General features: G+C 52.8%; 1 protein-coding gene across 4 annotated transcripts in view; it reads left to right on the top strand.

Annotated features, from left to right (window-relative positions):
• RBM19 (RNA binding motif protein 19) overlaps positions 1-24,874 on the top strand; it is a 133,184-nt gene that overhangs the window by 9,871 nt on the left and 98,439 nt on the right. For all 4 annotated transcript variants that reach the window (XR_013992505.1, XM_081037301.1, XM_081037300.1 and 1 more), the window contains exons 8-19: positions 1,537-1,615; positions 3,678-3,749; positions 4,713-4,916; positions 6,272-6,402; positions 7,190-7,311; positions 7,763-7,859; positions 9,376-9,486; positions 10,725-10,925; positions 12,210-12,339; positions 19,266-19,441; positions 19,823-19,883; positions 23,308-23,387. Coding sequence is in view for 3 of the 4 variants with exons in the window: in XM_081037301.1 (XP_080893427.1) it covers positions 1,537-1,615; positions 3,678-3,749; positions 4,713-4,916; positions 6,272-6,402; positions 7,190-7,311; positions 7,763-7,859; positions 9,376-9,486; positions 10,725-10,925; positions 12,210-12,339; positions 19,266-19,441; positions 19,823-19,883; positions 23,308-23,387 (1,464 nt within the window). In the remaining variant the exon portion in view is untranslated. The remainder of the gene's footprint in view (positions 1-1,536; positions 1,616-3,677; positions 3,750-4,712; positions 4,917-6,271; positions 6,403-7,189; positions 7,312-7,762; positions 7,860-9,375; positions 9,487-10,724; positions 10,926-12,209; positions 12,340-19,265; positions 19,442-19,822; positions 19,884-23,307; positions 23,388-24,874) is intronic.

The raw sequence follows: 24,874 nt of genomic DNA, 5'->3' as shown, positions 1-24,874 counted from the left end.
TTCAGCAGAGTATAAGGGGGTCCATTTCTGCGAACCCTGGGGATTAATCTTCATCAATTTGACAGGCGAAAGTGGCATCTCGTTTGAATTTATATTTTAAATTATTAGCAAGACCATTCATTCTTTCACATTTGTAAATCACATGTATATCCTCTTTTGCTGGGTGTCTGATCACCTTTCGCCCTATTTTTCTCTTGAAGGGTTATCTTTTTTGGTAATCTTTCTGTTCACTGATTTTTAAAAAGTAAAACTTAACCAGTTTCTGAGTGACATGCATTAGGGTTATACTAGACTATCTGAGTTGTCTGGTCATTTAGAGTCAGGATGCTTTCAATTACCAATCATGTAGATAATCACACACTTTGAGAAACAAAAAAAGTAAATGTTAGATGGCCTTTTGCAAAATTAATACATAAAAAATCGTCACGTCTTTCTTTTCCACAAACAATGACGGAAAATATGATGGAAGAGAAGATTCCTTTTAGATATCAACCAAAAAGAAAGTTACCTCTAGATACTCGATGTGCAGAGGTTGAAAAAGTTGAGGTTTAGTTAACTCAGTAAACTGGGGCACATCGAAACAGTAGAATATGATGTGTCATTAAAAAGAATGATGTAGAAGATACATCATACATCATAATACATGTTACATAATACATAATACATCTTGGGGACAAGATGTATTATCAAGTGAAAAATTCAAGGCATCGAACAGTGTGGATGGGTTGTTTTTTGTTTTTGTTTTCCTCCAGGAGACACCTAAACACACATTATATATTATGCTAGATTTCTCAATGATTCCTAAAAATGAGGGGGGGGGGGTGGTTTTCTTATAAGAATTTGATGATTAGACTTTTTTAAAAAATTAGGAAAAATTCAGAACTTTGTTGAACTTCTTCCAATAGTTTTGTAATGCTTTGATTTGTATGGCTGCCCAGACATTGTGAGCTTCTCGATGCTGGTTCTCTAAAGGGCTTAATCCAATGTACAATCAAATAATGGTTTCACTCCTTTTATTTTTTTAATAAAAAGTGATCAGGAGTGATCTGGGCATTGGAATTGTGGGCCCTTTTTGTTTCCTTGTTTGAACTTTTGGTGCTTGCTAAAATATCATACTCTGTGCATTTGTAAAAATGTGTTTAAGTCACTCTTATGTCCAAAACAGAAATAGTCAAGAAAATTGGGAACTGTCTACAGCAGCACTTTCCATGTCTTAATGAGAAGTGGGAAAGGCCAGATTTAACTCTAAATATATAAAAAGGTACTTAGGAAAGCGAGATCAGAATCTACACCTTATGGTGACATGACTATTTTATATTTATAGTGTTCACCTCCAATTTGTTTCAAATCTTCTTCCAGGGCAGTTTTATCTTATGATGGAGAAAGCATGTATTATTTAGAGGAAAGAGAGAAACCATAAAGGATGAAACACTTCGATAATCTTTCTGAATTCAGGAATTTACCCCATGTCTCTTTATTGAGTTGCACTTTTACTATTGGATTCATAAAGGGGGGAAACTTTTCTTCTCCTGATAGAAAAATGTGATGGAATTCCTGGCACCCCTGAAACCGGTGGCCATTCGAATAGTGAGAAATGCTCACGGAAACAAAACAGGTAAGGTCTGGGATGTTTCGGGGGGTGGGGCGGTCAGAAAGGCTGATGATAAAGATGGAAAGTTGGGGCAGCTGAATTGGGGAGATGTTTGAAGGGCGGCCATTCTTCTTCCGCTTTGTGGTCCCAGTGCTGTGGATTGGTTAAACCTCTCAGGACAGGGTCTGCCTCTTGTTCCCTGCCTCTGGCAGCCTGGTATATAGTTTTCACCTGTCCTGTCCTCTCCTTCCTCATCTCAGCTACATGTATGCCAGTGGGCTCACCTAGTCCTTCAAACACATGTCTCCAGTCCTGGGGTTTGTTGTGCGAAGTCCCTGGGCAGCTCTGCTGTTGCCCCCACCCCCCACCCCCACCCCATGCCACCCTCTCCCAGGTTTCCACTCTGGGCAGCCAGCACACTCTCTGGGCTTTGGAGCCCTGAGTTCTGGCTGCCCTGGGGCAGGGAACATGCTGGTAGGATGGGCCTGAGCTTGGAGAGGTGGAAGCCTGCCCATGCCTACCTGCTGGTCAGGCCAGGGGTCTGGGACACACAGGAGCAGACGTGGCGCCCCAGAGAAGCAAGCTAAGGCCCTCTGGGCAGCACGAGGCATGCAGGCTGTCCTGGGCAAGAAGACGCTGGCTTGGGTCCGGTGGTTGGGAGCTGCTGGGTCTGGAGTCTGGGGAAGAAAGGGTTCCTGCTTCAGGGCTGGTCTCATCACCCTCGAGTTTCTACATCTCCTCTTCGGCTCTCCTCTGAGCACGAAAGCCCTGCTTACCAGGCAGACCCGTGCACCAGCCCTCCCTCGCCTTGCAGACTTATCGGGTGCAGTGCCACCCAGCTCCACATCCCAACTCGGCCACTTGTGAGTCCTGGGACCTTGGACTAGGGACTAAGTGCCAGCGTTTTCATCTGTGCAGTGTGATGGTCCTGTCTCATTGAGTCGTGAGGATTCAGTAAGTTGAGACGCACAGAGCATTTAGAACAGGGCTAAACACCCACTGCACCCTCCCTGAGAGGTGGTGTTAATATTAATGGTGATGTTGGTACCCTTACTTTCACAGCACTTCAGAGACCAGAGGGGGGAGCAGGGGCTGGCTGGAGGGAGCAGGAAGGAGCACACATGAGTTGTCAGGACTGAGAAAAACTGTACTGGAGGCCTTGGAGCTAGAGAGGGCTGTCACGTGAGCATGGTGCTCTCAGAAGAAGCAGAATGTTTGCACAGAAATGCTGCTGAGGAGGCAGCCCAGCCCTGGCGCAGGGCTCCACTGGGGGCTTAAAGCAGGGGGAGACCACGATCGGATTCAGAGTGGTCCCTGCTGGTGAAGGAAGGGTCCTGGCGCCCCCACGAGGACTCAGAGAGGACAGGGGAGGGCTTTTACAGTCCTCCAGGGGAGGATGCATGCTGGGCTGGGCTGGGCTGCACAGGGTGGAGGAGGAGGGAAGAGGATGGAGGGTGTGTATGGGGATACATGAGACATCTTATTGCAGGAGCAGAGTGGGGGGAGGAATCACAGGAGAGAATCTAAACAGCCTGGTGATGGAGACCAAGTCCCCATGGGCTTTGGCCTATGTTGCAGCACTGCCACCTATGAGCCATGTGCCCTTGGACACAGCTCTAGAAAAGTGGGGCAGTGACACCTGCTCGGCCGCCTCTCCGGGGGAGGCCTGACGAGGTTGAGGATGGAAGTGACTCCGTGCTTGCTTCTAGCGGGGCCTGAGGGGCTCACCGGCAGAGTGGTTGTGGACTTGGGCCCTCTGGTGCTGAGCTGGGCCACAGCTATGGGCACGTCTTTCCCAGAGAAGGCCCTGGAGCAGGCCCTGGTCAGGGTGGGAGAGGCTGGGAGGGAGGCAGCGGCCTCCTGTCTTATGTGTCCACCATCTTCACCCATAAGACCAGGCCATGGTCTAAATGCTTCCTGCAAAGGGAGATTTGGCCTGGGGGTGGGGGGGAATCTTTGTATTCTGGAGATTTGGCAGAAATAGAGGCTTTCGCTCACTTTCTGCTCAGTGTCTCGAGCTCCTCGGTGAGTCCTGCGAGTGTCTGCAGGGCCCGCAGATTTCACCTTTGTCATTGTCCTTTCTCAGGGTACATCTTTGTGGATTTCAGCAGCGAAGAGGAAGTAAAGAAAGCTTTGAAATGCAACAGAGAATACATGGGTAAGGACCCTGGGGCAGGCGCCACCTCTGCCTGGTTTCAGGGGTTTGTTCATTCATCCATTGACTCCACACATTTTTATCGAGGGCCTGCTGTGTGCCCAACACTGTTTGTGGCCTTGAGGAGACAGGCGCAAGCAGAACAGACCAAAATCCCTGCCCTCCCGGAGCTGACTTAGAGTAAACTGGCCCAGAGGGGGAGAGACAGGCAGGAGTCAAAGGGGCCGTGCTGTGGAAACATACTGCAGGGGAGGGCGGGGATTAGAGGAGGTGTGTTTGTAAACAGGATTGTGTCCACGTGGGCCTGCCTCCCTGAGAAGGGGACCTTGGAGCAGAACCTCGAGAAGTGGAGCAAGTAAGCCCTGGCTTTTATGAAGCAGGCCGTTTCCGTACAGGGAACAGCGTGTGCGAGTTCCTGGAGTCGAGAGGTTGCCTGAATGATCTCCAAGGACGTGATCTCTGCCCCCATCCTAGCATGGACAAGTGATTCAGATCTAGCCCCTAGGGAAAACATGAGTTCTCTTAGGGAAGGTGGGAAACAGCAGTCTTGTTAGCAAGTCAGGCGGTGCTATTTATTGAGCAGCTGCTTTGCGTATGCGGAGATGGCAGTCCTCACGGTTTCATCAGGCACTGGGCGATGCATGTAAACAGAACAGTGCAAGGTGACTGACTCTCCAGTGTTGGGCTGTCACGTCTCGCCGTCCTAAGGCCGAGCAGCGAGCCAGGGACCAGGCCCTGGGATGTAGAGGACGGGGCGGCTCGGGCAGGCTCCCCCCAAGGTTGAAACTGAACTCGCAGGATGAGTGACATTTGGAGAAAGGGCCTTCTGGTTCAGGCCGGCATTGGCTCAGGCTGCTGCCGTGGCCGTGGCTTTGGGAAGGCAGCAAAGATGAGTTTGGGATCATCACGAGTCACTGGTAAGCTCTGGGCCTTCCCCCCGGAGCCCTGACTCCTCTCGTCACGCAGGTGGCCGCTACATTGAGGTGTTCAGGGAAAAGAATGTCCCCACCGCAAAGGGGCCCTTGAAGAATAGCACCAAATGCTGGCAAGGCCGCACACTCGGGGAGAACGAAGAAGAGGAGGACCTGGCCGACTCCGGCAGGCTCTTTGTGCGAAACCTGCCCTACACCAGCACCGAGGACGACCTGGAGAAGATCTTCTCCAAATACGGTAGGGACGCAGCCCCCCTCTACCCCCCCCCCCCGCTGGGTGCACACACCGAGAATACATCGTAGGAGAGCAGGGCGCCCGGCTCAGCTCTTGAGGGCTGATGACTTTCTCCTCCTGTCTCAGTTTTCTCATCCATAAAACGGGCTGACCATCCCTGAGCTGCTGTGAGGACTGACACAGGATGTATGTAGCAGAGCTCGTAGTCGTAGGTTGCACGACAGGCAACTTTTGCGGTCTGAACCCATCCTCTCTAAACTCCGAACTGACGAGGCTTGGTACGTTTTTCTGGGGTACCCCTTGCCGTCCGAGCTCTTGCTTCAGCATTAGAAGCCTGGCACCTGTACCGGTGTGAGTACAGCAGCGCTCCCCAGCCTGGGCCCCCTGCTGTCTAAATAGTCTTGCTCTCCGAACAGCATCCAGACAGATCTGATAGCGGAAGTTCTTTTTATTGTCGTTGTTGACAGAATTATTTCACAGGACCTGAACTTGAAGACATGTAGTTCAGTTGGTCACACTGGGCTGTTCTAAGGTCCTGGTTATTGAAGGGATGGAAGTTAGGGTTCAAAATGGCGGCGAGGTCTTTCTGCTTCTGAGATGCCCTGGAGGGTCTCCCGCTTTTGTGTGGAGGCCGGCTCTGGGTTGTGGAGGATCAGAGCGTGGTTGAGTCCCTGGTGTGGGGACAAAGAGGCTCTGAGTAGGGCAGATCGGCATAACCCCCCAGCCTGTCGTCCCTGCTGTCCTGCTCGCCGGATCCTTCTACCCAGGCCAGTGCCCTGGTTTATAGCAGGGCTGGCTGCACAGGGTGGGGTCGTCAGTAGACTACAAGTGTCCATCTCGGAGCACAACGACCGAGGAGGAGGCCATGATTACCCCCTGGTGTTCAGAGTGGAAACCAACTCAGAGGTGTGCTTGGAGTCTAACAACAGTGTCACAGCACACTTCTAGGGCACTGACATAGCAGGTGCTGTTTAGTACGTTTCACGTATCAACGTGTTTAGCCCTCCAGCTGCCTTTTGAGCCAGGTGCTCTTATGATGCCATTTTACAGGGGAGAAGACTGAGGCATGTGAAGGCTAGTGGCTTGCCCAGGGCTGCACCCATAGAGGGTGATGGAGGCAGGATCCAGCCCAGGCACCTCTACTCTTGGGCTAGACGCGTAAAGGTTGTGAAAGGACGCCCTTGACCTTTGAGGTGGTCTCCCTGCTGCCGCTGGCCACGTTCTTCCTTGGGCTGAGGGGCTGCGACCGACCCGAGCAGCAGTTTGATGCTCTCGCCAGTGAAGACCCGTCACCTGGTTAGTACGGAGCGCACGGCCCATCCCGGCCCCCAGCACACTGTCACCGCTCCCGTCCTCAGGTCCCCTGTCCGAGCTGCATTACCCCATCGACAGCCTGACCAAGAAACCCAAGGGCTTCGCCTTCGTCACCTTCATGTTTCCTGAGCACGCCGTGAAGGCCTACGCGGCAGTGGACGGGCAGGTGTTCCAGGTGACTGCGCAGGGCTGGCGGGGGGCTGCTGGGCCCAGGGGATCAGGAAATGTCCTGTGTGTGTGCACGCGTGTGTGTGCACCTGTGCTCTCCCCCACGTTTGTAAGGAAGCGACCTCTTCACGCGAGCTGCTGGAGGGTAGCTCTCTGAGGGCAGGGTCTGCTCTGCTCTGTCACTGATCTGACAGCACCTAGGACAGCGCCTGGCGCGTCGGAGGCACTCCCAGTGTTGGCGGAATGAATCAATATGCTCTCCGTCTGGAGAAATACCACTGGGAAGGGGAGTAAGGAAGCAAAGAGCGGGCACAGTCCTATTTAGTGGCCACAATGAAATGTGAGGAACTCTTCTCTTTGTTCCCAGCGTCTTCAAGTAAGGTGCTTCGTGCACATGCTCAAGCCCCAGGCCACCTCACCTCCCTGTTCGTTCGTTCATTCATTCATTCATTCATTCATAATTTGCTGTGGTTGCCGGGCCAGACCTCACGTGCAGGGACCTACGGGGCCCAGGCTGACGGGGCTGGGGTGCTGCAGGTGGTACTTACAAACTGATCAGTTCCCTTTGTGAGGCTGTGTCAAAGGGCCCCCCATCACAGTGTCAGGTCTGTGTCACGTGGCCAGGTCCCCATTTTGGGTTGAGGGTGGCCACCTGGTCGTTCTGCCCAAGGCCACGTCTTCTGACTAGGGTGACAGCACTGAGTCTAGCCGACTCGTGGAAAGGCTGACGTCCTGGGACGGGATGTAGAAGCGCCCTCCCCCTTCTTTACCCTCTTCCTCTCGCCCTCCTCTAGGGCAGGATGCTCCACGTGTTACCGTCCACCATCAAGAAGGAAGCCAGCGAGGACGCCGACACCCCGGGGTCGTCCTCTTACAAGAAGAAGAAAGAGTCTAAAGACAAAGCCAACAGCTCCAGGTCCTTATCTCCTACGAGCCTCTGGGCCCTGACCCAGGCTCCTGCCACCCTCACCCCACCCTTTCCCAGCCACCTGGGTGCTCTGGCTCCTTGTGATGGGTTCAGCCTCTTGTCCATAACCTTGCTGAGCCCCAGTTTCCTCATCTGTAAAGTGGAGAGTCGCAGTGGTACCTTACGTATGTGGTCTTATAAGGATTACGAGTTAACTTAGGCAAAGTGTTCTGTCCCTAGCACAGAGTAGGTGTGTGACAAATGTCAGGGATTGTTCATATCGTGGCTGCTCTTCCGGCCCCAGGTACGTGGCCCCCTCCAGGTAAGTCGGGGGGAGGAGGAAGTCTGGGGGCCTAGAAAGGCAGGCCAGTGAGCTCATTTCTTAGATGTTTTGCATCTGAAAACACATTCCCCATGTTCAGCCGTGGTCTGACCTTCCTGTTCTGCCTCTGCGTGTCAGCTCTCACAACTGGAACACGCTGTTCATGGGCCCGAATGCAGTGGCCGACGCCATCGCACAGAAGTACAGCGCCACCAAGAGCCAAGTGTTTGACCACGTGAGTGTCTGTCTGATGTACCCCCAGCTCTGGGCCAACCACAAGGAGGGGGCATTGTGCTGGGGCATCTGTGAGCCCGGGGCCTCTGAAGCTGTAGTCATGGGCGTCTTCCCTCTGGGACAATCCGTCCTCCTTCAGCCCTGGCGTCGGGGGTTGTGGGGAGCCACCTCAGAGTGTGCAGTTGCTGCCACAGAGCTGTGCGGTCCTCCTCACCACAGCCTGAGGAAACGGGTGCTCCTCCTATCCCCACTTTCCAGATGAAGAAACTGAGGCCCAGGGACACAGTAACTTGCCCAGGGTCATGCTCCCGGAAGAAGGCAAAGGGGGGATGACACCAGGCCTGCCCTTGCTCGGACCCAGGCACACAACTCTCAAGGGTTTTGCCTCCCGGGGAAGGGGAGTCATTGGTCTCTGTCGCCCTCCCCTCCTAAGTTTCTTTCCCCTCCTGGCTTTCCGCCATCTGTCTGTCCAGTCATCCCTCCAGATCCTTCCTTTCAGGGCATGAGTCTCTACTAAGTCCAATTTAGGCGAAGCTTGGGAGTGTGTTTTTCAGCGAGTCAGCAAAGGACGTCCGTGGGTTTGGCCCATGAGCTCATCAGCCTGTTGTCATTTACTCCTCCTGCCCTGACTGACACTCAGCATCAGTGCTCTCCCCATGTAACTGTAAATGTCTGAGTGGCCACACTTTCTTTAAAACGCACAAAGAAACAGGCGGAATTACTTTTCATAATCTATTTCATTTAATTCAATATGGCCCAGATAATTGTCTCTCTAACATATATGCAGTATGAAAAAATGACAAGATGCTTTGCATGTCCTTTTTCTCACTAAGCTTTCACAGTGCAGTGTGTGTTTTACACTCACGCCGCGTCTCCATCTGGACGCACCACATTTCTGGTTCCCAGTGGCTATGTGGCTTGTGGCTGCACGGCTCCAGAGCTCAGCCAGCTGGGAGGGGCTGCAGCCAGTTCCGCTCCCACAAGCACCCTGGGCGCTGGGAATGCAGTGGGGCCCTAGGCAGAACCGGTGCTGCTTTTCTAGAACCGCCTCATGGAGCAAGACACTGACAGAGAAGCAGAGATGCATGCAGCATGCCGGTGTGATGGGTGGAAGAGTAGTTAAGCTGCGTAGGGGGGGAATAGGGTGTGAACAGGGGGAGCTGGTCTGCAAGGTGACATTTCAGAAGAAACTACATGGAACCATGGAGTGTGGGGTAAAAGCAAGGCGGCTAGAGGTCAGCAGGTGCCGATGTCCTGAGGTGAGGACAAACTTGGTATTGGGAGGAGCAGCAGAGAGGCCCGTATGACCAGAGTGGGGAAAGGTGAGGCTAAAAAGGTGGGCGTGGGGTCCTTGATTGACTGTGAGAGACCCGGAAGCTAGAGCCCTCCAGTGTGGGGCTGAGGGGCGCCAGCAGGTCCGTCTCCCCCCGGGCCTCCTCCGCAGGCTGCCGGGAGGGGAGGGCTGGCTCGTCACCTGCCCCACAGCTCACAGGGCCTCTTCCTTTCCCCTCCCGCAGGAGACCAAGGGCAGCGTGGCTGTGCGTGTAGCCCTGGGGGAGACCCAGCTGGTCCAAGAAGTACGGCGCTTCCTCATTGAAAACGGGGTCAGCCTGGATTCCTTCAGCCAGGTGAGCACACGTGCCTGGCCACTGGAGCTGGGGCTGGACTTTCAGGTCGCGGACGTGCTGATGCGTTTAAGGTTCTGGTCTCCCAAGAATGATGCTGATTGACTTTTAAATTCCCTCACAGGGGCTCCGACAAGGGGCCCATCTGACCCAGATGGTGTCTCGGGGGCTACAGACAAGAGGGCTACCTCGTAACCCTCAGTTCCTCCACACAGACCAGGGGGGGCCCAAACGCCCGTTCCCCCACCCAGCATCTCACTAAGAGTACCTGTTGTCTGTTTAGGGCTGTAGGCCTTTCTCGAACCAGGTGGGGGAGAGGTCAGCACCACCATGTGTTCATTCCCCACCAGGTGGGACTTCTCAGGTTTACGGCTAATGAAGTTTAGAGGGTTTGATGAGACCACCTAACATCCCCCCTTCGTTTTACAGACCTAGAAACTGAGGCCCAGAGAGTGGGAGGTGACTTAAAGGTCAAACAAAGAGTCTGGCAGGAGCCAGCCTCAGTCTCAGCGCCTGACTCCCAGCTCTTTCCTGTTTTACCAGACCTGAGCCGTTTACCTAAGAAGGCTGGTTAGGGTGGAGGATGGGTGCATAGATGGAAAGAGGTTAGACGGGTAGGTGAGTGGGTAGGTGGCTGGGAGGAAAGTGCAGTTGACGGGTGGGAGGTAGGTGTATGGATGGAGAAATTAAATAAGTGTACTAATAGCTAACATTTATTAGGACTACCCAAAGCATTCTTCTAAGTTAATGTGTTTTATTAATTCATTTCACTCTCCTAACAACCCCAAGGACACAACACGCACGCGCACACACACACACACACACACATTGTGCAGAAGAGACCACAGTCACAGAGGTGAAGTTGTGTGTTCTGGGTCACACAGCTAGTCATGGTGGAGCTGGATGTGAATGCAGGCCCCAGATTCCAGGCCCCTAAACGTTAGTTACACTCTGCCACGTGAGTTGCACCTAAAAAGCTCTCTGGTGCTCAGCCCTTCCCACCTGCAGGCACTTCCACTCCACTTGCCTCACAGCAACCTTGTCCACTCTGGAGCTCTTCTCCTTACCCACTCCTCGGAACCTCGTGCCCGAGATGGTGGCATCTCCTGGCCTGCTTTCTAAATGCCTGGTGACAGGTCCCAAAAGGGCGCCTGGTCTGGAATCAGCCACAGATCAGTGATGGTGTCAGGGGCCAGGGACACTCCCTGCTATTGTCCCACATGTGTTCACCTTCCCTGCAGGCTGCCGCGGAGCGAAGCAAGACTGTGATTCTGGCGAAGAACTTGCCGGCAGGCACCCTGGCGGCTGAGCTGCAGGAGACCTTTGGCCGCTTCGGCAGCCTGGGCCGCGTGCTACTGCCTGAGGGCGGCGTCACCGCCATTGTGGAGTTCCTGGAGCCCCTGGAGGCCCGCAAGGCCTTCAGACATCTGGCCTATTCCAAGGTAGGGCTGCCCCAGACCTGCTTCAGGAGGGGATGGCGGGACCCGACACCCTGACAGTCTTAGCATAGCTCTGACCCTCCGCCTAAAACCACCTTCTCTGTCAAGACTGAATTTTATCCCTCTCCGGAGAAACCTGAATGGGAGAACATGGGCGGGAAGCTCTGCACCATCGGCCAGGAAGCAGATCTTGGCTCCTTTCCTGACTCTGGGTTTCCTTGGCTTTCTATTCTCACGTGAATTTGAACCACCATTCTTAGTGCTTTTGGTATCTGTACCTATAATAAGCTGAGAGTCAGTTCTGGAGGTGGCCGTCTCCTATTTCTGAGTAAAAAGAAACCAAACAGATACACACTCACACACACACACTCACACACAAATAGTGCGTCCGTTTCCTGTGGTTGCCATAAGCAGTTACCACAAACCTGGTGGCTTAAAACAACAGAAACTAATCCTCACACAGTTTTGGGGTCCAGAAGTCTGAAATCAAGGTGCCGGCAGGGCCATGCTCCCTCTGACGGCTCCAGAGGAGGGTCCTTTTTGCTTCTTCAGCTTCTGGTGGCCCGGGCGTCCCTTGGCTGGTGGCTGCAGCATTCCACTCTCTGCCTCTGTCTCACGTACCTTCTCTTTTTCTCCGTCTCAGATCTCCTTTCTCTCATAAGGACACTGGTCATTGCATTTAGGGCCTACCCGGATTATCTAGGATGATCTCATTTTAAGATCTTCACTTAATGATATTTGCAAAGACCTTTTTTCCAAATAAGGTCCCATTCACAGGCTCTGGGGGTTAGGACATGGACCTGTCTTTTAGGAAGCCACCTTTCAAACGACTCACTACAAGTAGCTTCTGTTTATCAAGCATTTTAATGCTCTGCAGACTATTTACAGTGTCTGATTTAGCCTTTAAAACAAAACAAAACAGCTATGTACGCACACACGTGTGTAGGCATTGCCTCTGAGTGTGGGGCATGGGGAAGCATGGTGTCTAACGATTCTACTGTATTTCTCCAGGAGACCTGCTCTCTGTCAGTCTGTTCCACTCCCCCTTCATACTCTGATTAGAGAAAACACAGGGGACACAAATGTATCCAGTGACAACAGATGCTGGGCCTGGAGCTGCAGCAAGGGGCCTGCATGTTGCTCTCTGGGATCAGGCAGCACGGAGTGTTCTGGGCTGTGCTCCTCCTCCTGGCTCCATTCCGGGGGGACTCACCCACACTCGCTGAGCCTCGGGCTCTTCATCTGTGTGTGTGAGGCACTGAGTCCCTCCCGCCCCTGTCTCTGCAGTTTCACCACGTTCCCCTGTATCTGGAGTGGGCTCCAGTGGGTGTCTTCTCCAGCTCAGCCCCGCAGAAGAAAGAACCCCAAGACCCACTTGTGGAACCTGTGGAAAACAACAGGGTGGAGCCAGAAACTGGTGAGAGCCGAGTCTGGGATCAGGGTGTCCAGGGACAGCAGGCGAGGGACGGAGGGAGGGGCGGGGACAGCACTAAATGTCTATCAAGTACATGGTTTAAAGTTTTTTATTCGTCCTGGAGACCAGTGAGTCTCAGACTCTTGGATTTCATAGGCATGGAAAATGTCCTTAAAAAAACGTAGTGTAAAAATTATGGGTGCAACATAAGGTAGTTGACTTTTAGCTTTTCAGTGAAACGTAAGAAAATAAAACTAGAATCTATTATTAGGGATTCAGAGCAGAGCAAGTGAAACAACCATCCATCCATCCACCAGGATACCTCCCGGGTGAGGGTGGCTGGCTAGCCAAGGAGATAATTGTTACGACGGAGTGGCACAGCGCCCTCTGCTGTCCAATGACTGCAAAGGCAGGAAAGGGAAGGGACACCAAGGGACACCTCCTAGCTAATGCTTCACACTTGGGTGGGGAGGGGGTGCCATTGGCCCTGGGGACAGCACAGTTCCTACTTGCTGAGACTGTACTACAAATTGTAAGGTATTTTGCTTCCCTGGACCCCACCTGCTAAATGTCAGGAGTGCTCTTGGGGATTGTGACTACCTGAACCACTCCCCTGTGTTCCCAAATGCCCCCCAGGGCCAGTACAGCCCCAGTTGAGTACTTAGTCTGGGGACCATGACCGCATCTTAGAATCAAAGACCTTTAGAAACACTTTTGAAAGGATCGTGGCGGTCCTTTCACCCCGGTAGTATTAAGATTTTACCCATCAATAATATCCCTCCCCCTTCTCTCTACCCCTTAGGGTTACCCACTTACTAAAATAAGGATTAAAAAAGTCTCAGCTACCATCTCCATCATTCTCATAAAAGAAAAGGTGTTTTACAGGAAAAAAAATATGTGGAGGTGGGGAGCAAAATTCTCAGATTAAAGAACAATCTTTTCATTGAGTAGCCCTCCCAGCCCACAAACCTCCCTAGCTGTCTGCATTTCTCACTTCCCCGTGGGTCGGTCAGACCTTCTTCAGTCTGGCCCAGTCGGTATAAGGCATTGGGGTTCCCTGGTCTTGTTCCTGTCAGGAGCGAAATTCTTCCCTCTCTGCTCATTGAGGCTCCGACCTGGTCATGGGAGTGACCGGTTATTGGTATAAACCTTTCAAAGCCCCTCGCTCGCCCCTGCTTCTGAGTTCGTTTTGTCCACAGGTTGGATTAGGGGTTGGATTTCCAAACCTGCTTATGCTGCCGTCAAAAAGAATTCTCTTCATGTTGTCATGGTCTGTTCCTAACTGGCCATCACCCCTAAATGATCAGCGACCTTGTTTTTGTTTTTTGTTCCCACTTCACCTGCTAAACTAGAACCTGACTGATATTTGGGGGCCGAAAACAAACACAGCGATTTGCCAGGAGGGAGGGTCCTGGACACCAGTCCAGCAGAGGCCTTTTCCCGCCTGCTTTGTGGAGACAGGGAGCCTCCCCACGCCACCGCGGCCACGTGGCCACACTCATTTGCACATGTCCCGTTGCTTCCCTCCCTTCACTCTGTTCTTCTGTAACAGTTGTCACGGTTTATGTTGTTTTTCATTTGTTTGTTTTCCTTCCTCTCCGTCTCTCTGCCTGACGGTGAACCCTGAGGGCAGAGAATGGCTGCCTCTGTCACGTCTGGGTGCCTAGCACCCCGTGAGGCCCAGGCACGGAGTAGCTGGATGAATGTGTGTCGAGGGAGTGAATAGATGCAGGAAGAGGGGTATCTGTGTCTCTCTCGGTACCTGTGAAAAGTCGGGGCCGGGTCATACTTGTCTCTGTGTCCCGAGCATCTGGCGCATAGTAGGAGCTTAGTGATGTTTGTTCTCTGTTGTTAGCCCAGTATCACAGCGTGTCCAGTGATGGGACCGATTTACACCCACCCCAGCAGCTTACCCTGAACTTTGTTTCACACACTCATCATTTCCCCGAATTGCATCATGGGTGGTGCATGTCCTCAGTGCCTGTCCGCCTGCCCCCACCCCACCCCCGCTCAAATGTCCATTCCCCATCTGCTTGCTCATGGCTCTACTCCTGCGCTGGGAAAGTACCCGGAGCCTGGGAGGAAAGCAGGAACTGGGTGCCGAGTGGGCCCACAGGCCAAAGTGGCATTTTCCCCCTGCCAGGCCCTGAGCTAAGCACGCGGGGTTCCTCCCGGCTCCTGGGGTGCCACCATCTCCCTTGATGTCCTCCCCTAGCTCTGTGACTGGGCAAGCTGCCATCCTTCTCCGAGGCTCGTTTCTTTGTCTCTACAATGGGCCTCATACCCATACCGACCTCAGAAGGCTTGATGAGCAGGGTAAGCGGGAAGCTGATGTGAGTCGCCATTCCTCTGACCTGTGGTTACTTCAGCCGCAGGGGCTGGGGCACCAGCTTCAAGCCAGCCGCTGAGCCTGGGTGACCACGAGGGCATGAGACATTTCTCTTCCCCACCGCGTCCAGGCTGCAGGGGGACAGATGGGGCTGTTTGGGGACAGCTGAGATGTCACAGTGGTAACAGAAGTGGGCCCTGGGTGTGAAATGTTCTGGAGCGTACACACAAGGGAGGCTTTGCAGAGACAGCATCCTGGGGCTGAAGTCAGAGTGCTGCCCACCCGCCCCGTGTCCCAGCTCCCCAGTTGCCCGGGCCCCGGTTCAGGTGCTGAGAGCAGCCCAGACATGGTTCCCACCTGGTCTTACCTCTTGGGCTTGGTGTCCAGGGCCCTGCCGTGTCTCACACAGAGGTCCTTGGAGCCAGAAGGAGGGGCCGTCGTTTCAGCAGATAGGTCCGATTTGGGGGTGGGAAGTTGCGTGTGTCTGCTACTTTCCAGCCCTGCCGAGTCCCACATCATCACCGGGCGAATTCCCCCAGATCTCATCTCTGAGGCCTCTTTTTGCCCTTTTTGTTCCTTTTCTTACACTGTCACATACATAGTCCCCTCTGTCCCCTGTGCTGTTCCTTTTCACCTGCTCCTCCCCCAGGCCCAGCCTCTCCACATTGTTCCCGAAGCTTCCCCAGACCCCCAACCCCACTGCGCAGGGACTCAGCCTGCCCCCAAGCCCTGGATTTTCTCCTGCTCCAAAGGAAAGCAAGCAGGAGGGGTGTAGATGGAGCTTTTTGTTCACCACCCCCCTTTCTGCAAAGCCCTCCATTCTCTGTACCAGTCCTGAGGGAGAGGACAGTGTGTTTTATCTCCCCACAACTGAGACCCTCACCTCCAGATACAGGGCTCCGAGTGGGGGGAAGTCCTGAAAAGCTGCTTGCAACTGATAACAGTCTTTGCTGTCAGCCTCCTGCCCAGAGCTGGAAAGGGGAGGGAGCCACGGTAAATTCTGCGGCCTGATTATAATAAGGCCCCATGTGGCGATGCGTGACCAGATTTTATTGTGCTAACTAGGATGGAAGTGGATGGCGGGATGGGCGCCTTCTCCCAGCACCCCCTCCAGCCCACCGCGATTTTAAATCCTCCCCCCGACACACACCCCTACCCCACGCCGGAGCCCAGCCCTGCTTCCTTTCTTCCCTCTTTTTCTGGTTCCTGCTGATTTCCTTGGTAAACATCTGTTTGAGTTTCACGATTCCTTATTTTTTCTTTCTGGTTTTTCTATTGTCTCCCCCGCTTGAGTCCAGGAGCCAAAGTGCTTTTAAAAATGACTTTGGCTTCGATGCTCTTGGCCGTATCCGTACCTCTCTTGACACAGGCGTGGACCACAGCAAGGCCTGGCCTGACTGCTCAGAGAGCAGAAGCTCTTCTGGGAGATGTGGCTGGAAGGGACGCGGTCCCCAGACTCAGGTGTGGCCGTGGCTGTTCTCAAAGCCAGTAGTGGGCAACCCACCCTGCGGACTCCCTCAGCCTGCTGTCCTACCTGCAGGCTTCAGGATTTCTGACATTTTCCCCTGGATTTCTCAAGGCCTGGCCGGGCAGCGTGGGTGGTTGGGATGATGTTAACACTAAAGGAAGTACTTCTGAGCACTGCAGGCCCAGGCACTGTTCTCGCATCCTCGTTCTGCAAGTGGCACTGTTATTGTCATCGCCTTTTTCAGCTGGAAAGAAGGGAGCACAGAGAGGTTGAGTGACTTATGCAGGGTCGCTTATCTGAGAGAGCCAAGGTGTGACCCAAACCCACCGGCTCCCAGGTTTATGATCTTGGTGGAGAGGGGACAGGAGGTGCAAAGGCCCTGTGGCAGGGTAGGGCTTGGTCTTGGCAAGCAGAATAGAGGTCTGTGCTGCCAGATGGGACAGGTGGGAGAAGATGGCAGGCCAAGGACGGTGAGGAGCCCATAAGTCATCCAGATGAGGGGCAGTGATGCCTTGGGCCAGGGACCCAGTATGCAGATGGAGTGGCGGACACTTCACTCCCAAACAACCCAGCGGAGTACAGGGTGTGTGTGTGTGTGTGTGTGTGTGTGTGTGTGTGTGTGTGTGTGTTCAGGCATGTGCATGCATGTGTGTCTAACTCCATTTTCAGTAAACAGTTTGAAGCACACTAGCCACTGCTCGTGGAGCAAGGAGGCAGGATGGCGTGGACCCTGGCCATGCTCGGAGCTGCTGGGTTTCCCTGAGATGTCGTCCTTGGGAGCCTGTGAGCCCCAGGAATTGCATGCGGGGACCTGGCCGGGATCCAGGCCTTTGGGAGAGGCAGAGGGAAGTGTCACTGGTCTTTGCCAGGAGTCTGTGCTCAGGCCGGAGGTAGGAGCAGAGCACGAAGAGCTTGTTGACCGCCAGTTCCCTCTAGTCGATCACTGCCTCCTTGATCAGAAGCCACATGCCGTTGTCTTAGTTGCCAAGATTGAAAAACGGTGGGTTTTCCCATGCAAAGCTGGATTTTCAGCTTCTCTTAAAAGATTGGAAAATCTGACCGCCCTGATGCTCTTCCTACATGGCAGCAGTTGGCCATTGTCAAGAAGGGGCTGCCCCCTTAAGCTGGCCACGAGCCCTCTTGGTCCCCATCATCCCCACCATTCTCTTCTCTTTAAAAAAGTGTTTGTAATCTTGCATGAACCTCTCTCCCAGCCTGGAGATACCTGAGATCTGAAACCTAGGGTTCAGGTACAGCAGCCTCCAGAATTTCCCTTGTGCTGCCCATTTGTGATACGGCCGCTATGATCAGTAATGAGATGGCACACTTAAGGGCATCTAGCCACATCCCTGGCACACAGTGGGGTCTCACCAGCCTGCCTTTCTCCTTTTATCTCCAAGATGGCAAGTACAAGGAGAGCCAGTGGGGTGGAAATGTCATTCCAGCTGAAGGTCATGGTTTTCATTTCGATTGAAGTTCTCATTCAGAACCTGAAGTCTTAGCTACTTTGCATAGCTTTGCTTCCCCATCATTAGTAATACTTTTCCCACCCTGCTTTGCTTTGAAAGTTGAGCGTTGAGTACAAATGGCCACCCCATGGAGTCCCTTGTTGGGTAAATTGTGTTATAGTTTCTTGGGTAGGGGAGGAGCCTTTATGTAGATTTCTCCTTTCTGTCCTGGAGAGAGTCTGAGTTCCAGGCTCACCTCCAAGGGAGCCAGAGGGTGAAGGCTGCCTTTTGCACTGATGTTCAGTAGGCAACATTATCGCTCTGGCAGGTTCCATTAGGTCTTAAAAGGGTGGCTGTGTGACAACACTGCAGAAGCTTAATTAGGACTTGCAAGCATAGGTTTGTATCAGAAAGGGCAGGGGAGATGGAGAGGCTTTGGTGCTTGGCGTGAGAGTGTGGGGGACAGATTTGAGCCTCAAGAAGCCCCCTTGGTTGTCTCAGAAGTTTGAACTATTTGAGTGCAGGTTTGTGTGGGAGAGCAGGGTTGTCTCTCAGCAGCAGGCCTGCACACAGCGCTGCCCTGCTGGACACCCTCGGGCGACATCCGCACTCCAGTCACCAGGGCTGACTGGCTCCCTCCCTCGGCCACACACCTACCCTGCTAACTCCCAACTGCACATTTGCTCTTCCCTCTTTCTGAAATGCTTTTCCTTCAGAGTGGGGGTGGTCCAGTGGTGAGGGGGGTGCCAGGGGGAGGGAGTGACAGGATGAAACAGCAGCCGTCTGACCCCACTCTGCAGGGATAACCAGGAGCACACTAGGCATTGCCTTCCCGTCTTCTCTCCTTGTGCGTTTCTATTTTTGTGTACAGAACACGATGGAAATTACGCTATATGTAATTTCATATCTTTTTCTCCTAATTTTTTATTAAGAGCATCGGTTTTAAAAATTCTCTGTTTTAGCAACTTGAACTGACATGAACTTATCCATGTTGTTAAACATTCTTCAGAAACATCATTTTTAATGACTACTTATTATTTGTGCCATTGGCGGCACTATAATTTTCCTTATCTGTTTGTGAACATTTGGTGGTTTTTTTCCATTTTTCACTATTACGTGTAACTATGAATTCAGTACGTCACGGATAGATAAAAACACGTTTTTTTTGTATGCATGTACTCCCTGAAGCTTTGTCTATTGGGAATTTTAATTGAATGTGACATCCCTTCATTGCAAGGGGTATTTAGGATGTTCTAAGTTTTGTTCTAATTCTATAATCTGTGAAAAGTTTGTACGTTGCATTCCAGTTGGACAGTGGTGCCGAGGTTTGTGGTTCCAACAGTCACACAGCAGTTTATTTTGAAGTTCAAATTAGCGTGGGTCCGTCCAACGTAAGGCTCATCGTTTTCGGTTTGTGTTTCGTATCCCTTTGTCTTTAAAACAGGAAAGAGGCAGGACAGCCTCTCTCTCCTCCCCCCATTTCACTCCCACAGTTGCTAAAACCCAGCACGGCCAGGAGTCAGCGCCCTTCCTGACGCTCCCCTCACAGAGACAGAAAACCCTTGATCCAGCAGGTTCTGTGCTTAAGTCTCCAGGACTTAGGCAGACTAAACATCTTTTAATGGATTTTTGTTTGTTTGTTTGTTTGTTTGTTTGTTTGTTTGTTTGTTTGGTGGGAACCCAGTACCAGATGGTGAGACCCCAGAAGGTGAAAAGCCAACAGAGGGAGGAGCAGATGACTCTTCAGCAAAGATGGAAGAAGAGGAGTTGGAAGAGGAGGAGGAGGAAGAGAGCCTTCCTGGGTGTACTCTGTTTATTAAAAATCTCAACTTCAACACGACTGAGGAGACGCTGAAGGGAGTGAGTGATGGCTCAGGGGGTGTAGGGTGGGAGCCCCGTCTGCTCGTGTCATCCCTCTACTTATTCTGCCTGTAAACATGCCTCATGTTACTACGTAGTTGAACAACCAACAACTGCCCACTTGACTCTGTGGGGTGTCCAGTAGACCTCTCACCCAGAGACGTGGGGGCTGGCGAGGCCCCCCGCATACACGTAAGGGACATGTCCGGGTGTCTCAGGACGCATGTGTGAAAGCCACCGTCCGTGTTAGCAGTGTGTCTCTAGAAGCAGTGCCCCTCGGCCTCTGCGCTGCCATGACCAGCCCCCATCCTTTGAGACATGCCGTGTCTGTTGCAAGACTAGCCTGGAATAGCTGATGATACATGTGTCTTTCTTTTCCAGGTGTTTTCCAAAGTGGGAGTGGTGAAGAACTGCTCTATTTCCAAGAAGAAGAACAAAGCAGGTAATCTCAGTCAGGACAAAATGGTTCCGAGAGAAATGTAGCTTTGGGTAGGTGTAAGGCTAGCTCTCCCTTGCTTACTTTGAAGGTCCTCTTTTGTGGGGAAGTACCGTCCCCGCCAAGCTCTCTAAGTTGGCTTGTGTAGAATGGTCCTTGTTTCTGTGTCCCCTGGAGACCCCCGATTTCCAACAGAAGCAGCCATGCACGTCAGGTTCTTCTGAAGCTAGACCCTTCGCCGCCTTAGACTGTCAGAGATGGTTTCGGAGCAGTGCCATTCAGGCTATGGGAAAGGTTGACATTGTTCAGTAGCGGAAGCCTCTCCCTGCTTCCAGAATCTCTGTGCTCTGGAAGCTTCCTAGGGAATAGCAGGAAATGACCGATCTAGGGCTTTCCCTAACCCAGACATAGAACACCTAGAACATTCCACTGAGACATTGGCCACACACCTCCCTGCTCCATGAGTGTCTGGGCCATGCAGAGACCTCCCTCATCTCTCTCTTCGATTTTGGGTGTTATCCCGAGTCCTTTGGCCTCTACTTTGTATCTGCCCCAGCCCCTGGCTTCCTGTAGATGCCAGACAGGCCATATATCTACTTTTTCGTGGTCGTGCAGTTCCCATCCCTTCAGTTTGGTGGGGTTTGTAGGGATGCCAAACGAGTCTGCCCAGAACTGTGTCCTGATGGACAAATGAGCTGGTGGCTGCAGCACAGTGCGAAGAGGGGGTGGTAGAGGGGGGCCTGGAGGGCCAGGAGCCCAGCTGCACATCAGCCTGAGGTTTGGAGGGTGGGAGGGAGACAGAGCGGTCAGTGGGCGGGGGCAGAGGAAGAGGCGCGAGAGGGCTGGAGCCAGCCGGGCACCGGCCAGGAGTGTGGGGAACAAGAGGCAGGAGATACCACAGGAAGACGGGCAGGACACATCACAGGGCGGCTTTTGTGCCAAACGGAGGAGTTTGGGCCTTTTCCCAGAGGCGGTGGGGAGCCTGGAGGGTTTTAAACAGACTAGGAATCAGGGAGTCCCTTACATCCGTTCTCTAGGGCTGCCCTGACAAAGTACCGCAAACTGTGCTGCTTAAACAACACGAAGTTACTGTCTCGCAGTTCAGGAGGCTGGAGGCCCAGAACCAAGGTGCCGCGGGGTTGGTGCCTTCTGAGGCTGTGAGGGAAGGGTCTGCTCCGGGCGCTTGGCTTGTAGACGGCCGTCTTCGTGTCCACACAGCGTTCTCTTGGCATCCACCTGTCCTGGGTTCAAGCCCCTGCCTCCCTTTTGTTTATTGTAAGGACACCAGTTATGTTGGATTAGGGCCACCCTAATGGCCTCATTTTTAACTTGATTACATCTATAAAGAGCCTGTCTCCAAATACAGTCACATTCCGAGATACTGGGGATTAGGATTTCAACCCATGAATTTGGGGGGACTCCGTTCCAACTCTAGCATCCCATCTTCCAGGAACTGCACTGGTTTGGGAAACGAGGAAAGGCAGCTAGGTGCCAAGTTAAAGACAGGGAGTCTCATTTGTCGGGGGAACTTGGGAAAGGTGACCCCTGAAGTCCAGGAGGTGGGTCAGGCTGGCAGAGGCGTTCTCAGTTCCGTCCAGGGCTGCCCCTGCCTGTTGTAGGGTCGCTGTGCCCCCTCTGCCGTCATGGAGCCCACCTGTCACCTCGGGCCCTCTTCAGCGCGCTGTAGAGATGGTCACCTGACCCGTAGTGTCACGAGCGGCTCTCCTTTTTTAGAGCCTCTGTGTGATAACCCTGTTCTCTGGGCTCATCCGCCTCAGTTCGGGGGGAATCCAGACAGTGTCCGTCGGTAGCAGTGAGGGTCACAGCTGGAAACAAAGCACACTCAGCTGGGCTTGTTGAAAAGGCATTTGTAACGAAGGGATGGGGTGGGCTGTGCTGAGGGGGCCGATGGGGGGTGTTGAGGCAGGAGAATGCCTCCCCCCCACTAAGCCCAAAGGGCTGCGGGGAATGGAGTGGTGAGACCAGAGCCACAGAGGAAGGGCCACCAATGGGAGCTGAGGGTGTGGGTTGGACACGAGCACTGCCAGACCCAGGCCGAACCAGGGAGATGGCGGGGCATGTGGAAGGGACAGTGCCCCAGACTGTCCTTCACCCACCAGTCTCAGATCAGGGCTTCCCACTGGCCCAGCCCTACAGGAAAGGTAAGCCCCCCAGGGCAGAGAGCGCATCTGCAGTGTCAGTGACAGGCGATGAACTTGACTTTCTTTAATTGCCTTGCACACACTCTTAATGCACTTTTTAAATATCCTACAAACACAGACAGCGCTGACCCACAACTCTGACTATCGGGGGAGTGCTTTCAGACATCTGCTGAAGAACACATATTTATAGTCACCACAGGGGGGCGCTGCCCCTCCGCCAGCGGTTCTGTCCGGCCTCGCCTCTGGGCAGTTCATGGGCAGTTCCTGGAAGTTCTTCCCGCCCTGGGCCCTCGTTTTGTAACACCTGGCTCAGTGGGCATGCCAGCAGGCCGGTCCCCGTGGTAGGGGCACAGTTCGCACAAACAATACAGGAGACGCAAAGACAGGGACACTGAGTGAGTCAAAGGTAGAAAAATTTGATCCTCGCGAGGACTTGGGCCAATCCTCTGAGTTCAACTGTGGAAAAAAAAAAAAGAATATAATTAGTAAAACTGTGTGAAGTGCTGGGGGGAGGCATGGATTATGATCTGTGTCAAAAGGACAAGATGTAATTAGAGATCTTATTTTTTTGTGCCTTGTAAAAACTCCTCTGCCCCCAATTATACATAACGTAGCACATGTATGTATGTGTACGTGTATATATATGTGTGTGTATACATACATATATATGTATTATATATCTGAAGTTGGGAAGCAAAAGTTTCTGATACATGTTTGAGCTATCCCTTGCTATCTGAATTCTTGCTACTGAACAACTCAGAACTAGGGAACCAGATAGGCTGGAATAATGCCATCGTCCTCCCACTCCCAACTTCATGTCTGAAACCCAGGAACCAATTGCGATGGGCTGGTTCGAAGTACTTGTGAAGAGTGAGCCTTTGGTGCGTTGGCCGTTCATGCATATATTCATCTGATGCATTATGTATGGGAGCGGGGGACTGCCGAGGTAGAGGTTTTGCCGCTTGTCATGGCCATGGTCATCCCGCTTGGTTCCTTCTCCCTCCCAAAGGCGGAATTCTATCATGAAGTTAATTATCATGTCAATCATCTGTTAATTAATAGTCAGCGGGGCCTCAGGTGGTGGCTATCTAACCTCCTTGGCTGCTTCTTCAAGATGACTGGTAATAAACGGCAAGCAGGAGCTCAGATCTGTCTGAGAGTGAAGAGGGGTATGAAGAAAGGACTGGAAGCGGAGGGCGGGGGGTCCCATCAGAGCCTTTGCACTTGGCCTTGCTCTCATTCTTTTTCTCCCCACCTCTCTCTTCCAGGAGCGATGCTGTCCTTGGGGTTTGGGTTCGTGGAATACCGGAAGCCAGAGCAGGCCCAGAAAGCGCTCAAGCAGCTCCAGGTAAAATGGAGATTCTCAGCCAAGGCCCAGGGAGTCCCTTGGCTCTGGGGGAGAGGCGGGGTTTGTCAACCCTCTGAAACTGAGCGGGAATGTGGACCAGTCCATGCTTTCTCCAGTTCTCTAGGGGACTGTGGCTCAAGAAAAGTTAAGAACCTTCCTCAGCACTCCGTAGTGAGTCATGACGCGGTCAGTCAATCCACAGCTTTTTATGGAGGGCCTGGTGTGTGCCAGGCGCTGTGCTAGGCCTGGGGGAGACTGGCGAAGCGGACCTCTGAATAAATACGCATGGTTGTGAGAGGAGCTTGGATGGAAAAATAAAGCAGGCACTGTGATGGGGGGAGGGCGACTTCAGATTATGTGGTCAGGGGAGGCTTCTCTGAGGAGGTGACAGTTGAGCTGACACCTAATTAACAAGATGGAGTCAGCTCCGCAAAGGTCTGTGGGGAGAGCAGGCTAGGGGGTGGGAACAACCCGTGCAAAGGGTCTGAGGCAGGAACCCTAAGCCAGCAGTGAGCTTACTATGCTTGAGGAACAGAAAGAAGCCAGTGTGACAGGGCCAGGGTGTGGGTGGCAGGTGTGGGGCCACACCTGGTAGGCCTTTTAAGACAAGAACTGGAATTCAGCATAACGGTGGTAAGATGCCATCGGAGGGTTTGGAGCGCACTGGGGAATGCTCTGAATTCTGCCTCAGAACAGTCTTTCCAGAACAGGCTGGGTGCTCGTGATTGTGCCTCTAGGACAGGCTTCTAAACCCAGAGTCCAGGGAAGGGCTTCAGGGGGTCCAGGGAGCCTTGTCAAGCATATTTAAAATGTCATATGTCTGTGTGCATTGTACAAAAGGAGGCACAGGCCTGCCCAGTGTGAGGCCAGGAGGAGTGAAGGTAAAGGAGCATTGAAACAGGCCAAGTTTATAAGCCAGGGCAATGCAGACTGCCCTGGTCGTGGTGGAGAGGGCGCCCATACAGAGCTTCGCTTATTTATAGGGACCCTCCAGGCGACTGACTCCTGGTCCAGGGAAAGAAAATACATAACCATGCACTTGGCCAATACAATTGTTTCAGTAGAATTTTGACCTCCCTCCCTTTAGCTCAAGTAACTCCAAGAAGGGCTGAGTTGGGTTTGGGTAGGATAATGAGGACGTGATGGCCCCTAGGGCCTCTGCTGTCAGTTTGAAAGGCTCTCTGCTCTCCACCAAGGCTCGCAAACTCAGATGCCACGGGAGCCAGACGGGCAGTGTAAGTGACCCAGAGCAAAACCTGGGCACTCCTGCCCTGTCTACTGCCTCATGGGAAGGTGGGCCCCAGCCACATGTCTTCACTGTTTGTTTTGTTTGTTGCTGTTTTTTTAACAGACGCTGGAAATCCAGCTTTGCTGTTTAACTGGATTTTAGCTCTGTACATTCGGTGGGCCATCTTTCTCTTCCACACAAGATTCTGTAAAATGCCACTTTGCACACGTACACATACAGTGTTATGTTCTACGCCTCG

The sequence above is a fragment of the Rhinolophus hipposideros genome (assembly GCF_964194185.1).
Source record: "Rhinolophus hipposideros genome assembly, chromosome: 24".
In the NCBI taxonomy this organism is placed as follows: Eukaryota; Metazoa; Chordata; class Mammalia; order Chiroptera; family Rhinolophidae; genus Rhinolophus; species Rhinolophus hipposideros.
This window is presented reverse-complemented; position numbering and strand designations above follow the sequence as displayed.